Source organism: Melanerpes formicivorus, unplaced genomic scaffold (assembly GCF_026170545.1).
Source record: "Melanerpes formicivorus ecotype bairdi unplaced genomic scaffold, bMelFor1.0.p_v2 SCAF_1, whole genome shotgun sequence".
Taxonomy (NCBI): Eukaryota; Metazoa; Chordata; class Aves; order Piciformes; family Picidae; genus Melanerpes; species Melanerpes formicivorus.
The window spans coordinates 51,445,846-51,462,954 of NW_027142353.1; the positions used below are offsets into that span (position 1 = coordinate 51,445,846).

General features: G+C 42.8%; 1 protein-coding gene across 3 annotated transcripts in view; it reads right to left on the minus strand.

Annotated features, from left to right (window-relative positions):
- PDS5B (PDS5 cohesin associated factor B) overlaps positions 1–17,109 on the minus strand; it is a 115,672-nt gene that overhangs the window by 61,727 nt on the left and 36,836 nt on the right. For all 3 annotated transcript variants that reach the window (XM_068143038.1, XM_068143030.1, XM_068143020.1), the window contains exons 7-9: positions 11,351–11,431; positions 8,650–8,790; positions 540–655 (exon numbers count right to left, since the gene is read on the minus strand). In XM_068143038.1, the coding sequence (XP_067999139.1) occupies positions 540–655; positions 8,650–8,790; positions 11,351–11,431 (338 nt within the window). The remainder of the gene's footprint in view (positions 1–539; positions 656–8,649; positions 8,791–11,350; positions 11,432–17,109) is intronic.

Sequence of the window (17,109 nt, forward strand, 5' to 3'; positions counted from 1 at the left end):
ATACTTAAGTTTCTCCTGACTACAAGCTCCAGGTATATTTTCCATCTCAAACTGGCAGAGTAGTTAAAAACCAGAAGACAGCATCATTGTAACTACTACATAACTCTCTTAAGGCACTCCTATCATGAAAAATAAGTATTGAAACCAATACACAAATAGAGTACATCAAAGCCTCAGAATCAGCTCCAGTATCACCTGATACTGCGAGTGTCATTTGATGCCATTTTAGAATTAAAGCATTCTTGAGCAGTACCACCTCTGAAGAAATTAAAACTATTCCTTTTACTTTACAATGGCAATAACAACAGTTTCTCCAAAAATGACCTTGAAATTGAGGGGGTTTAATTGTTCGCTCCACAGAATCACAGATGCAGATGTACGTAAAATAATTGCTTCAGCATTATCTGAAGTCTGACAGATAGAGCAGCAAGAGGGAACTCACAGTTAGGTGTGTCACTTAGGGGGGGAAAAAAAAAGGTTGAATTCTATTTCATTGTATGTTTTTCCACTCCTAGGAAGGAAATTACATCAGCATGTACCTCCCCAGGTAGCACTGCCACAGTGGCTTGTTTTGAGATGCCAGCTCTGAATCCTTCGCCCCGAACATTTTTGCCAGGAGTTTTACAACTTGCAAGCGTTCTTCATTGTCATTGCTCTGGAAAAAGAACACATTCATTCATTTATTTATTTAAAAAACACAAACAAAACAAATAAATCAGAAGTTTGGTTTTGTACAGCTTTTATACCAACACACTTCTACATCTCTGGGGTCGGAGTGGCTAGAGAGCTCCCAAACAGAGAGGGACCTGGGAGTGCTGATTGACAGCCACCTGAATATGAGCCAGCAGTGTGCCCAGCTGGCCAAGAGGGCCAATGGCATCCTGGCCTGCATTAGGAATAGTGTGGCCAGCAGGAGCAGGGAAGTCATTGTGCCCCTGTACTCTGCTTTGGTTAGGTTGCACCTTGAGTACTGTGCCCAGTTCTGGGCCCCTCAGTTTAAGAAGGACATCGAAACACTTGAGCGTGTCCAGAGAAGGGCAACAAGGCTGGGGAGAGGCCTTGAACACAAGCCCTATGAGGAGAGGCTGAGGGAGCTGGGATTGTTTAGCCTGGAGAAGAGGAGGTTCAGGGGTGACCTCATCGCCCTCTACAACTACCTGAAAGGTGGTTGTAGCCGGGAAGGGGTTGGTCTCTTCTCCCAGGCAACCAGAACCAGAACAAGGGGACACAGTCTCAAGCTGCACCAGGGGAGGTTTAGACTCCAGGTGAGGAGGAAGTTCTTCACCGAGCGAGTCATTTGTCATTGGAACAGGCTGCCCAGGGAGGTGGTGGAGTTGCTGTCCCTGGAGGTGTTCAAGAGGTGACTGGACGTGGCACTTGGTGCCATGGTCTAGTCATGGGGTCTGTGTTGATAGGTTGGACTCAATGATCCTCGAGGTCATTTCCAACCTTAGTTATACTGTGATACTGTGAAATGTAATACAGAGCAGACTTTCTTGTGCACAACTGTACATCAAGACAAAAACCATTATAAAACTAACTAAAATTAGTTGATATTAACTAGATATTACTCACTCATGATTTCGGTCTTTTCTTTCTGGTAATAAAGACAAGTACTGTTTAAAATACCATTCTACCACCTTTGCCATTCTTAGTAGTTCAACATCACTTCTTGAATGTGAACATGAAATAAGAGCACAATGTAGTTGTGAGAGTTCTCTAACACAACACCACAGTCTTGAAGACCAACTATTTCTTCTGTCTCAATACCATAAATGGGCTGAAATGTTTGCCAGTACATCCTTTTAAATTCAGCTTCCTAAGAACAGTAAAAGCTTTTGTAAAGTTCCTTAAAGTAACAGAGCAACAGGATGAAGAACTCTCTAACACTGCTATGTTACCATATCACAAAGGACTGTAATTCTTCTGAATACTTACAGTATTAGCAGCATTAATAGTAAATCCATTAATACATTTGTCTGCATTTGACTTTTTCAATTACAATTCAGATTGACATTACTGAAAGCCATCTACAACATATGGTGTCTTTTTTCCTGGATGAATCCCAGCTTGTGTCCATTACACTACAAATTTTTATTCTGCCCTTGTGGTTATGAATTTCACATTTTTGTCATCTATATTAGTCCAATCTCCATTACTCACATCCCACCCACTTCTGCTTAAACTAACAAAATATCAAGCACCTGTGAATTTCTCTAGGTAGCTAACACAGGTCAGATCCAGAACAAGACACCCTAGAGGGTGTGGAAGAATCAGGAGGACACTAAATACTCAACTACTTACACAGCCAGAAAGCAAACAGGCAAAACCAACTACAACATCCTTAATAAATTAACCATGGAAGAAACTCACATTATATTAGCCACTAATCCAACTGTAAGTTAACCCACTCCTGTATCTAGTCTTGTTTGTAGAAACAATGAATATTTGTGATTACAGACCAAGAGCATTTGGTACTTTCTAAATTGTGTCCAGAGTTTGGCCTCCTTGAAACAACCTTATATAAGCTCCAAAAGGTAATAAAACAAACCAAAAAACCAAAACCACACAACTGTGCTTCTTTTTAAACACATGCATCACTGCTGCAGTCTCTCTCCTTTATTCTCTTTAACTTTTAGTTTTATAAACTAATAAACAAATATTTTTAATATAAAACCTTTAATCTTTTGCAATTATGCAGCTGAAGAGTCTCAGCCTCTGACTCTTTTCTAACATATGACCAAGTACAGATTATCCTGGCGGCAATAACTGCGCACCTGAAGGATGGCCAAGGGCTCAGGTCCAGCCAACATGGATTCAGGAAGGGCAGATCCTGCCTCTCCAACCTGATCTCTTTCTATGATCAGGTGACCCGCCTGGTGGATGTGGGGAGGCCTGTGGATGTGGTCTACCTAGACTTCAGCAAGGCCTTTGACACCGTCCCCCACAGCAAACTGCTGACTAAGCTGTCAGCCCGTGGCTTGGACCACTACACTCTGTGCTGGGTTAGGAACTGGCTGGAGGGCCGGGCCCAGAGAGTGGTCGTGAACGGTGCCGCATCCAGCTGGAGGCCAGTCACCAGTGGTGTCCCCCAGGGATCAGTGCTGGGCCCTGTCCTCTTCAACATATTCGTTGATGATCTGGATGAAGGGGTAGAGTCAGTCATCAGCAAGTTTGCAGATGACACAAAGTTAGGGGCAGATGTTAGTCAATTAGAGGGTAGAAAGGCTCTGCAGAGGGACCTCGACCGACTGGAAAGATGGGCAGAGTCCAATGGGATGGCTTTCAACAAGTCCAAGTGCCGAGTGCTGCACTTTGGCTACGGCAATCCCATGCAGAGCTATAGGCTGGGGTCGGAGTGGCTGGAGAGCTCCCAGACAGAGAGGGACCTGGGTGTGCTGATCGACAGCCACCTGAATATGAGCCAGCAGTGTGCTCAGGTGGCCAGGAGGGCCAATAGCATTCTGGCCTGCATTAGGAATAGTGTGGCCAGCAGGAGCAGGGAGGTCATAGTGCCCCTGTACTCTGCTCTGGTTAGGCCGCACCTTGAGTACTGTGTCCAGTTCTGGGCTCCTCAGTTTAAGAAGGACATTGAGACACTTGAGCGTGTCCAGAGAAGGGCAACAAGGCTGGTGAGAGGCCTTGAACACAAGCCCTATGAGGAGAGGCTGAGGGAGCTGGGATTGTTTAGCCTGGAGAAGAGGAGGCTCAGGGGTGACCTTATTGCCCTCTACAACTACCTGAAGGGTGGTTGTAGCCAGGAGGGAGTTGGTCTCTTCTCCCAGGCAACCAGCACCAGAACAAGGGGACACAGTCTCAAGCTGCGCCAGGGGAGGTTCAGACTCGAGGTGAGGAGGAAGTTCTTCACCGAGCGAGTCATTCGTCATTGGAACGGGTTGCCCAGGGAGGTGGTTGAGTCATCGACCCTGGAGGCGTTCAAGGGGAGATTGGACGTGGCACTTGGTGCCATGGTCTAGTCATGGGGTCTGCGGTGTCAGGTTGGACTCGATGATCCTCGAGGTCCTTTCCAACCTAAGTGATACTGTGATACTGTGATACTTTGTCAACCAAAAAAATCAACACCAAACACTGACACTTCCAGTTCCCCACACGTGCTCTCAAAATACAGGCTCTCCTGGGCCTATCACTAACTACAACAGAAGTTAGTCACACTATCATCCCTACCAAGTCTAAAACCAACAGGCAGCACTGAGGATCTGCAGGGGAGTCACAATTAAAAATGGACAGATGACCTGAAACTTGCCAAAAAATTGAACCATCTTATGCACAAACAGCTCTACAGTAATAAAGTTAACCTTATATTGATTTTATTCATTGCATCATATTGGCTTAATAAATTGGTAAAATAAAGACATAAACTCCATTATGCTTATTTCCCAAACACTTCATTCATGAGGTTTTCATGCTCATGAACACTGGAATGGTATTAACTTTCAGTAACAGCAAGTTCTAAAGTTCAAATACCAAATTTGAATGAAGGAACATCAGTTTCCTTTACACGCTGACCTACAAAATCATACCATCTTGCCTCTCACCTGCATGATCAGGCACAAATGACTGACCTTCATGGAAGAAGTTAAGTTAAATGCATTTCAGTGGGTGTTGTCTCACTAATCTCCCAAATTCCTTTCCAAAATTAGGCAAAAAAGAAATAGTAATTACAAGTAAGAAGCAAAAGTTATCTGACATAGTTCTCTCAGAGTATTAGAATTTAACAGTATTTCTTTTCTGTCACATGAGAACATAGGAGCTTTTTCTTTACAAAAAAAATCTATCAAGATGTGGTGGGTTTACCCCACTCAAATGCCAAACACCCACCCAGCCCCTCACTCACTCTTCTGTACAGAGAGGAGAAGGGAAGGGAACAAAAGAAAAGTTACAAGGCTCATGGATCAAGACAGCTGACAGTTCAATATGTAAAGAAAAGCTGCATGCAGAAGTAAAACAAAAAGATGAATTCATTCACTACTTCCTATTGGCAGGCAGATGCCCCACCAGTTCCTGCAAAGCAGGGTCTCAGCATGCACAAAGCTTGCTTGGGAAGAAATACTATGAGCACACACATCCTCCCCTTTTCCTCCTCCTACCCTGAGCTTTCACTGCTGAGCACATATCCCCTCTCAAGATCCTGCCCTGCCTCATCCTGCTTGTGGCAGGGGCAGAAAGCCTTTACCTGTGCAAGCATTCTTCAGCAACAGCCAAAACATCAGTGTGGCCACAAATACAAAGCAAAGCACCACACAGGCTGCTACAAAGAAAATTAACTCCATCCCAGCCAGACCAAAGTAGTTTGTTCGTTTCTGTTTGGCGCACGTCATGGCACAGCACAGACCTGGCTGCAATTCAGTTCTCTTTAAACATATTACAAGACTTTTGACATAGATAGGACAGAAAAAGCCACAGAGGGAGTAAAGCACACCACAGCTGCACATTTCAGAGAACATTATTTGATGCCAGCAACCTTTCATTTTTCATCCAAGTCAACACACACAATTCTCACAGCAATCAAAATTACCTGGCATCAGCGACCAAACCATATGGTCTTTGGTTGTACCCAAATGGCAAGGTGCATGAACACTAGGTGGCCACATTGTTTAGGTCCATAAGAGTATGCACAACAGTGTTACTGAAGTGTAGTAACTGGCATTTCAGAACACCCATCTTCAAAATACCATTTTGACCACAGAAAGATCTTACAGAACCATAAAATTACTTGGCTTGGAAGGGGTCTTTAAAGATTGCCTAGTTCAACTCTCCCTGCCACAGGCAAAAACACCATCCACTAGATCAGGATGCTCAAAGCCCCATCCAGCCTGGCCTTGAACACTTTCAATGACAAGGCATCCACAACTTCATCAGGCACCGTGTTCCAGTGTCTCAGGATTTAAACCAGGATTATCCTATTCCAACAGAGGGCTTTTTAATCTGTAGATGAGTCAAGCAACTCTGACAGCCAATAGGACAAAACAGGCATATATTATTTGTCCTCAGAATTTAAGGCATCAAAAGGACACACCTGAAGCAACAAGAGAATTCAAACAGAAGCTGTACCATGCACTCAGAACAGCTACAAACTGTACTAAGTTCAACAGGTCACAAAGGAAAAAGAGCAGTAAGAATGTAACTATCAAAAAGTACATGTCTACTGGAAACAGTGATAAACTGAACATGAACCACCTTATCCCAAAAGGTTCAGACCACAAAGAGAAAAATACACTAAGGATCAAGAAGACTAAAACCAACAAAATGTGCGCTCACCACTTAAAAAGAGGATACTAAAAAATAACAAAAATGCAAACTTTGGTGGGGCAGGGTCAGGAAGAATGAAAGGGCGGGGGCAGAGTATCATTGGCAAGAGATTTAACACATCTAAGTGCTGGGTTCTACACATTGGCCACAACAACCCCATGCAGTGCTAGTGCTACAGGCTGGGGTCAGAGTGGCTGGAGAGCTGCCAAACAGAAAGGGACCTGGGGGTACTGGTTGACAAAGGCTGAACATGAGCCTGCAGTGTGCCCAGGTGGCCAAGAAGGCCAATGGCATCCTGGCCTGTATCAGGAACAGTGTGGCCAGCAGGAGCAGGGAAGTCATTGTGCCCCTGTACTCAGCACTGGTTAGGCCACACCTTGAGTCCTGTGTCCAGTTCAGGGCCCCTCAGTTTAGGAAAGATGTTGAGTTGCTTGAACGTGTCCAGAGAAGGGCAACAAAGCTGGGGATGGGTTTGGAGCACAGCCCCTATGAGGAGAGGCTGAGGGAGCTGGGATTGTTTAGCCTGGAGGAGGCTCAGGGGAGACCTTATTGCTCTCTACAACTACCTGAAGGGAGATTGTAGCCAGGAAGGGGTTGAGTCTCTTCTCCCAGGCAACCAGCACCAGAACAAGAGGACACAGTCTCAGGCTGCACCAGGGGAGATTTAGGCTGGATGTTAGGAAGAAGTTCTTCACAGAAAGAGTGATTGGCCATTGAAGTGGACTGCCCAGGGAGGTGGTGAAGTCATCATCACTGGAGGTGTTTAGGAAGAGACTTGATGGGGTGCTTGGTGCCATGGTTTAGTTGATTAGATGGTGTTGGATGATAGGTTGGACTCGATGATCTCAAAGGTCTCATCCAACCTGGTTAATTCTATTCTATTCTATTCTATTCTATTCTATTCTATTCTATTCTATTCTATTCTATTCTATTCTATTCTATTCTATTCTATTCTATTCTATCACTCAAGTTAAGGAAGGGATCTAAAGTTGTTCCTAGGCCAGGTCAGGGAAGCCCAGAGAAATAAAAAAAGTTGACAGTGTTGGACTACTAAACTTGCTGATTCCAGTGATAAATTAGGATACAAACCAGAAGTTTGTATTGAAGTAGTGGTATATGAGGAGTCAAGTGAAGAAGAAAGGAAGACAATTCAAGAGCCTACAGTTTTAAACAGACCTAAAGATGGAAAGGTTACTGCAATTATGGCTGTGAAAAACAAGGCTGCAGTTAAGATTCAATGTCTTGAACAACGGCTTCAGCTACAGAAGTACCACTTTCATTGGACTGAGAATGATAATTGTTTGCCATCTGCAAAAACATGAATAAAAGGATGAAAAAGGTCTACTTAACACAGTTGGGAAACAGCAAATTGAACCCTACTTCTTTCAGAAATATGAATGGAAAGATAAAACCAACAAAAAACAACCCATGCAATACACATCTAGCAACACTAGTAAAAAACTAGTAGGCACGAACAAGCCACTATGATAATAAATACTGCAAGAACAGGCCAAAGGCTCTATAAGCTTAAAATGTGTCCTCGACAATACACAAACATGTAAATTCAAGAGTGGCCCACTGCACATCAGCCCTCAAGTTTAGCACAGATCACTTTCAAACTTAGTAATACAAAACTAATCAGATTTCCCACTTTCACAAAAACCCTATGGAATAACAAATAGAACCAAAATCACCTAGAAAAAAACAGAGTACTAGCTGTTAGACTGAATTTCTCCAACTGATGGAGACACTCTGAAATGGTAGGAAGTCAAAAAGAAAAATACCTATTAAAACAGACAGCTAGCACCAGCTATCCTCTAAACATAAGAAAGAATCCTGAAAATTCATAGAAGTAATTGCAGCCATGAGTACAACATGTTTATGGGGCCAAATGTTCTGCTTCCACCTGTCACAGACTTTCTGTTTGGAAAAAAGGTCAATACATCAGTTTACATTAAAATGGAGCCAAACTTTGCCCTGGCAAAATTCACTGTTTGGAATAGATGCAGTTTCTCTGCACAACTAGCAGTATAAGGTAATTCCAATACATTAAATGGTACAGTAAAACAAAAGGAACAAACCCATCAGATTCTCAAGTCAAAAAAGTCAAATTATTGACTACAAGATACAAGCAAAAAAAAGTCCCACCAATCAAACCCCAAACATATGCATGTATGCACTGCAGGTTAACACATCTGAAGATAAACTACTCCTTTTTGGTGGCTTTTATGAGTTTTCCTTTAAACGATGCAGAGAATATAAGTTTTACACATAAGTATTAGTTTTAAATGCCAAATCATTTGATGAATCTGTAAGTAGAGAAATTATTAGTCAAACAACACACATTTCAAATATATAAAAAAGGTAAGAAGTGCTTACCTTAAGTTTGAATTCAAGCTGTGGTAGAACGGAAAGCAAGAGGTGACTGTCAATATTGTATAACTCCAGAATCAAGTCAAACACATGCTCAGACAGGTCACTAATGGATGTTTTGCCAAGCATGAGGACCTGGTTGAAGAACTGGAAAATAAAACAGAGTATACATAAATAATAAGAATAAACACACACTCTTCTAAATCCGCTGCTTGTCTTCTGCTAAAACTGCCTTTTCACAGGATGTTAGGGATTGGAAGGGACCTCTGGAGATCATCAAGTCCAGTTCTAAACTTGTAAGTATGATTTCACCATTATTTAAAAAAAAAAGAGAAACATAGAGGGGCACAGATCATGATTCTGTAGTAGAAATCTTAAAATATCACTTTGTATTCAATACCACATATAATATAGAGCTTACCACAGCTGGCCTACAACTAATCCAAGGGGTTGCAGTGCATCAGATTTTTTTGATAATGTGACTGTATGTGAAGTTATTTCACTACTAAGAACAATCACTTTAAAATTATTCTAGCACATACTCAAAACAAGGCTGAAGCAACTGACTAGTTTAACAAGTCCAAGTGCTGAGTGCTGCACTTTGGCTATGGCAACCCCATGCAGAGCTACAGGCTGGAGTCAGAGTGGCTGGAGAGCTCCCAAATGGAGAGGGACCTGGGGGTGCTGATTGATAGCTGCCTAAACATGAGCCAGCAGTGTGTCCAGGTGGCCAGGAGGGCCAATGGCATCCTGGCCTGCATTAGGAATAGTGTGGCCAGCAGGAGCAGGGAAGTCATTGTGCCCCTGTACTCTGCTTTGGTTAGGCCACACCTTGAGTACTGTGTCCAGTTCTGGGCCCCTCAGTTTAAGAAGGACATTGAGACACTTGAACGTGTTCAGAGAAGGGGAACGAGGCTGGTGAGAGGCCTTGAACACAAGCCCTATGAGGAGAGGTTGAGGGAGCTGGGATTGTTTAGCCTGGAGAAGAGGAGGCTCAGGGGTGACCTCATTGCCCTCTACAACTACCTAAAAGGTAGTTGTAGCCAGGAAGGGGCTGGTCTCTTCTCCCAGGCAACGAGCACCAGAACAAGAGGACACAGTCTCAAGCTGCACCAGGGGAGGTTTAGACTCGAGGTGAGGATAAAGTTCTTCACCAAGCGAGTCGTTCGTCATTGGAATGTGCTGCCCAGGGAGGTGGTGGAGTCACTGTCCCTGGAGGCGTTCAAGAGGGGATTGGATGTGGCACTTGGTGCCATGGTCTAGTCATGAGGTCTGTGTTTATAGGTTGGACTCGATAATCCTTGAGGTCTCTTCCAACCTCAGTTATACTGTGATACTGTGACTAATTACTACACTACACGGTTGACAGGTTAAGGAGTAAAAGCACAGGAATTACTAACTGATTGTTCCATAATTTCTAATTACAAACAGCATAATGCAGCTGCAAATTATTCTCTCTTGGTAAACTTAACAACTCAAGGAAAAATTCATACTTCTCATTAAAAAAAATTTATACTATCAAATATTAATTCCACCCTACTTTGAACTCTCAGAAGGGCAAGAAGCAACTAAAAGAGAAATATACTACCTCCACTCATAAGGGGGAAGACATAATTTGGAAATTATTATAAAGGGCCACAAGGATGATCAGAGGGCTGGAGCACCCCTCCTATGAGGACAGACTGAAGGAGTTGGGGCTGTTCAGTCTGCAGAAGAGAAGGCTCCGAGGTGACTTAATTGTGGCCTTCCAGTATCTGAAGGGGGCCTACAGGAAGGCTGGGGAGGGACTTCTCAGGATGTCAGGTAGTGATAGGACTAGGGGGAATGGAATGAAGCTGGAGGTGAGGAGATTCGGGCTGGATGTGAGGAGGAGGTTCTTCACAATTAGAGTGGTGAAGCCCTGGAATGGGTTGTCCAGGGAGGTGGTTGAGGCCCCGTCCCTGGAGGTGTTTAAGCCCAGGCTGGATGAGGCTCTGGCCAGCCTGATCTAGTGTGGGGTGTTCCTGCCCATGGCAGGGGGGTTGGTGGAACTGGATGATCCTTGTGGTCCCTTCCAACCCTGACTGATACTATGAATTTCTTTTCTTTTCTCTGGGTTAAAAAATCCACAAGTGTGGTTAAATAAATTATACTACTTCCACCTGCCACTAAGAGAACAGTATACACTTCACTAGCACTTCAGTTTCCTATTCCCAAACTTGGGACAGATGAACATCACAACCTTCTGTACCTGACATGGTTGATTATATCAATAAAGAAACTAAAAACATGAAAGCTGCCACTTTTTAAGGTTATAAAGTGAATTCAAAGTGATTCAATAGAAAAAGACAACAGTTTCTAGTAACGACTGAAAAAACAACAGATAAGTGTATTTCATTAGAAGTTCCAATGCTCTGCTGTCTTACAGAAAAGTCCTCCTTTTCTGGATACAGAGTTGCCTGGAAGGTATATATTCCCGGTTAGGAAATAACTACAACTGTGTCTTTAATACCTCTTAAGAAAACTAAGTTTCAAAACAGTGAAACCAGGCAGCAGATTTCCCACTCTGTATGGTAAAGGGGACATGTAACATAGTCCTACATCAATATAAAAAAAAAAAATTAGTTTGTAAAAACTTATTTGACTAGATATAATCCATTCTTTTTATAATGCAGCTATTAAAACATAAATCTCCTGATGTCCATATGTGTTTGCAATCTTCACTTACATTAGTAATGTATGGTTCAATTGCTTGTGCTGTCCTCTTCAGTAAAGCCTTTGCCAAATCATAGGCTTGCTTGTTTAAATTCTGGGAAAACAAAACACATAAACATACATTAACTCCAAATATGGCAAATGCATTAAAGATACAGCCTGTTCTCTTTATATTTTCAGTAGTAAAAGTAATACAGTAAAAACAAAGCTAGCCCAAACAGAGCTTTGTAGGTTCACTGACATTACTGAGAAAACTCTTTTCTGGCAAATGTGGTCTTAATTGTCAGGCTTAAAGGGGCAACTGAAGTTTAGTGAAGTTCCTGAATTTCACTGCTCTTCCTTATCAGCTTCCCCCCCCAGAAAACAAAAAAAACAAACAAAAGGAAAATAAAAGGGAAAAAAAAAGATCAGGAGAGAAGTATCAAGCAACACCAAGGCATTTATAGGCATCACAGAAGCAAGACTCTGAACAGGATTGTGGCAAGAAGCACAGTTCTGTTCTTGCATCAAGCAGTGACCTGAGAATGACCTCTACAGCCTCTCCATAGTGCCTTGCAAAGATACACAAGTCTGTCTGACAGAGATAGCAATGAAAAAAAACCCAAAACCAACCACCAAAACCACCTAGAATTTCAGTTCATGAACAAATAAGCGAAGAACACATGAAACTCTGGTATTCAAACAAACCACCACCTAAAATATTCCTATCCCTCCATTTCTCTAATTGAGTTATTTATTTATTATTGTTTCCTTCACACATTCTCCATTCTCTAGTTGCTATACATCCATTCTCCAATTTCTGTATCAACTACTTTTCACAAATTTAAAGAAGTAACTCAGCTATCATAGTATCAGTCAGGGTTGGAAGGGACCACAAAGGTCATCTAGTTCCAACCCCCCTGCCATGGGCAGGGACACCCCACACTAGATCAGGCTGGACAGAGCCTCATCCAGCCTGGGCTTAAACACCTCCAGGGACGGGGCCTCGACCACCTCTCTGGACAACCCATTCCAGGGTTTCACCACTCTCATGGTGAAGAACCTCCTCCTCACATCTAGCCTGAATCTCCCCACCTCCAGCTTCATTCCATTCCCCTTAGTCCTATCACTACCTGAGATCCTGAGAAGTCCTTCCCCAGCCTTCCTCTAGGCCCCCTTCAGATACTGGAAGGCCACAATTAGGTCACCTCGGAGCCTTCTCTTCTCCAGACTGAACAGCCCCAACTCCTTCAGTCTGTCCTCATAGCAGAGCTGCTCCAGCCCTCGTGGCCCTTCTCTGGACATGTTCCAGCACCTCCACATCCCTCTTGTAATAGGGGCTCCAGAACTGGACACAGTACTCCAGGTGGGGTCTCACCAGGGCTGAGTAGAGGGGGAGGATCACCTCCCTCGACCTGCTGGCCACACTTCTCCTGATGCAGCCCAGGATCTGATTGGCTTTGCGGGCTGCAAGTGCACATTGAGAGCTCATGTTGAGCTTCTTGTCCACCAGCACCCCCAAGTCTCTCTCCTCAGGGCTGCTTTCCAGCCAGTCACTGCCCAGCCTGAATCTGTGCCTGGGATTGCCTCGACCCAGATGCAGGACCCTGCACTTGCTCTTATTGAACCTCATGAGGTTGGCTTGTGCCCACCTCATGATACCCACAGCAGTCTTGATTAATACATGGAAGGATGAAGAAAAATTCTTCAGTCCAAAAAAGCTTACATGTATTTTTTTAATGCATGTACATAGTTTTTTAATAGCTGAAAAGTCTCTGCAAAAAAACAGTTTCCATAATTTTTTTACAGTCTCTGCAATTAAAAAAAAAGTGCATATTTTATTTACAATTTAAAAGTATAAAGGGGCAATTTGTGGTTGGGGTTTTGTTATGTTGTTGGGTGGTTTGAAATACATCTCATCCGTAAAAGGAAGCCATTTCCTTTTAGCATAATGAAAAGCAAACAAGATGCACTGCCACATCTAGGGTAAGAATACCAATATGCTTGCTTCTTTGTAGCTGTCTGAATAAAAAGAAGAGATTATTTGCAAAGAGATGGAGAGTGTTGCCTGTAATTTCAAAGACTCTATAGAACTACAGGCTTCTAAACAGCAGTGGGACCAGATAAACATTTTCTGTTAACATAAAAGAAGTCTTGGCTTGCCAACTACTAGTATTAAGGTAGGTGATTGAAGTCAAAAGACTCCCAAGATTCATGCCTGAAGTATTCGTTTTGTTCACTTGCTGTAGCAGCTCTGAGTAAAAATCCCTACTCTGGAAAGATACTGGAATGCTTACATCAGATGCTAACATACTTGTAATTTCCTCTTCCCTTATCTAATCAAGATACAGAGGTCCAGTTCAGCAGTTTTTTTAACAAAACTGCATAGCTCTTGCACACACCAGAAAAAAAGCTTCTGCATCTTAGATTGCATGGTTAAAACAAAACAGCAACAAAACAACCCAAACAAAAGCAACAAGAAAAGGCTTTTCCACCTGCAGCATTTGTTTTCTATTATGTAGCTAGAGTTGTGACTCTTCAGGAAATAGAAAGCACAAGTAATTGTAACAAGGGATGTATACTTCTTGCAGTTCTTGCTCTGATTCTTCTTAAGTTCTCCAGCTCGCCTCGACCAAAACAAACGGCTTTCACCTAGGTAAAAGTGAGCTCTAGATCTGAGATGTATAAAACAAATGCTAACAAAAGACCTAGCACAGCAGAGCTCCACAAGGCAAATTTGTTTTGATTCACCTTACAGTTTCAGCTTGTATCTTTCACAGAGCAGTTTATTTAAAAATCTAAATGTTTGCCAGAATAAACGCTAGAAGTACCTATTTGCAGCCCTGAGTAACATAATCACATAACCTTTCATTCTATTAATTCTTCTAAGACCCCACCTCAAATACTACACCCAATTCTGGTGTCCTCAGCATAAGGAGGACACAGATGTTGGAGCAAGTCCAGCAGATGGCAACAAAGATGATTCAAGGGCTGGAACACCTCTTGTAGGAGGATAGGCTGAGGGAGCTGGGATTGTTCTGCCTGGAGAAGAGAAGACTCCGGGGGGACCTTATAGCTGCCTTCCAATACCTGAAGGGAGCTACAGGAAGTCTGGAGAGGGACTTTTCATAAGGGTGTCTGGCAGGACAAGAGGGAATGGTTTTAAGGTGAGGGAGAGTAGGTTTAGACTGGATCTTAGGAAAAAGTTCTTCAGTATGAGGGTGGTGAGAAGAACATGAATTGCTGGGGTGTGTCCAGAGAAGGGGAACAAAGCTGGTTAAAAGGGCTAGAGAATGAGTCTTATGAGGACTGCTGAGGAAGTGAGATTGTTTTTTTCTGGAGAAGAGGAAACTGAGGGGAGACCTCATTTCGCTCTACAAATATCTGGAAAGAGATTCAGTGAGGTTGGGGTCAGTCCCTTTCCTCTAATATCAGGTGATAAGAAGAGAATAAATGGCCTGAAATTGTATCAGGGGAGGTTTAGATTTGGATGAAAGGGATCATCCAGGGAGATGGAGTCACTGTCCCTGGATATGTTCAAATGTATGGACATGGCACTTCAGGCCATGGTGGTGTTAGGTTGATGGCTGGACTACAGGATTGTCAGAGATCTTTGAATGTGACTTCTCAGACATCTTGCAGAAGGTCTATGTTCTGCCTTTTTATGGATGGTTCTTTGGCTTGTCCTTATCAATCAATACTTATTTCTGCTTTTTCCTTCAAAATGTAGTAATCACAAATAATTACTTCAAAAAGTGCTGCCAGCTGGTGGTTTAGTTTTCACTCAGTTCAGGACACTCAGATGCTTATCCTCACTGTGTGCTTTCATGTTCATGGAGCTGTCCTGATTAAGCTTATTGTCCCCATCATGTGCTTTCTTAAATCATCAAAAGATCTTCAACTGCATGTCTTTTTTTTTTTCCCAAATGTATACAAAGATTAAACAGAAGATAATAATAGAGTGTAGATAAACAGAGAAGATATTTGTTGAAGTAGGTCTTACCCTTATAAAATTTCTCCTTCAGGCAAAGTTTAAAGTATCTCTGTGTCTCTTAAATGAGTTGGCAAGATAGATTTGATGGTTTTTAAAAGATCTTTCAATCTATTTAGCAATGATCTGGGTTGCTTCCCCCCCCCCCCCTTTTTTTTTTCTCCTCATTTCAACTAAGGCAGTGCCACTTTTTCTGCTTTTGTCTTGAGTATGGAAAAGGGAGAACAAAACTTTCTTGTGCTCTTTTAATACTTTTGGTACTGTTATTTCCATAAAGTTCTGCCTCTGGACACTCAGGCCCTGGCTATTGGCACAAGCGAATCAAGTACATGAAGCAAGTGCTTAATTTTCTTTAGACAGTTGTAATCCAGACTATTTTTTTCTCTTTACAGTGGTGTGGTGGTTTTCTGTTGTTTATTTTGGTTTGTTTGTTTTAAATAGAATGGCTTAGGTTGGAAGTGACCTCAGAGATAATCTTCTCCAACCTCCCCACCATGGGCAGGGATTCCTCTCAGCTAGACTGAGCTGCTCAAGGCCTCATCCAACCTGGCAACTTGGCCTTGAACACCCCCAGGGATGAGGCATCCACAACCTCCCTGGGCAACCTATTCTGAAGCCTCACCACCCTCATACTGAAAAACTTTTTCCTAAGATCCAGTCTAAATCTACTCTCCCTCACTTTAAAACCATTCCCTCTTGTCCTATTGCTAGACATCCTTATGAAAAGTCCCTCTCCAGCCTTCCTGTAGCTCCCTTCAGGTATTGGAAGACAGCTATAAGGTCCTCCTGGAGTCTTCTCTGCTCCAGGCAGAACAACTGTGCTGCCCAGGGAGGTGGTGCAGTAACCACCCCTAAAGGTGTTCAAAAAAGGATTGCATGTGGCACTTGAAGATATGGTTTAATTAGTCATGAGGTGTTGGGTAATAGGTTGGACTTGATGATCTCTGAGGTCTTTTCCAACCTTATTAGTTCTGTGATTCTTGTAGTGAGGGGCCCAAAACTGAACACAGTATTTGAGGTGCAGCCTCATCAGTACAGGAGCACAAGATCACCTCAGTCCTGCTGGCCACACTATTCCCGATAGAGAAAGGCCAGGATGCTGCTGGCTTTCATGGCCACCTGAGCACACTGCTGACTCATGCTCAAACAGCTGTTAACCAACATCTTCAGGTCCTTCTCCATCATACAGTTTTCCAGCCACTCTGCCCCATACCTGTAGCACTGCATGGTGTTGGTGTGACCCAAGTGCAGGACCTGGCACTTGGCTTTGCCAGCCCATCAATCCAGTGTGCCCAAATCTCTTTGCAGAACCTTCCTATCCTCAAGAAGATTAACACTTCCACCCAATTTAGTATTATCTACAAACTTACCCTACAAACTTTTCCCTTGCTCAGATCACCCTTCAAGATATTAAAAGAGAACTGACAGACTGTTCTACCCTGAAAACTTCCCGCTTAATGTCACAAAACAAAAATGTTAATAGAGGAGAAGTTGGTTGGTTTTTTTAATGCCTAAATGGTCTCTGGTAACAATATTTGGAGACAGACCATCTTTGTCAAGTGTAAGTTCTCTCCTTTGTCTCAATTCCCACCATGATTTTTGTATATGTATTTTGAGCTTTTTACACTTCTGGGAGACATTAAGGCTCTTGCTAACTCACTTTCCATACCTGTTCTTCTCTAGAACGTTTGATAAGTTTCTGCTACAGACACAAGAAAAGAAAGCAATCTGACAGAATAATACAGACTTTATTTTTCCCCTTTTGGCATTTATAAGCAATGCTCTCCAGGATGCTTTGCTAC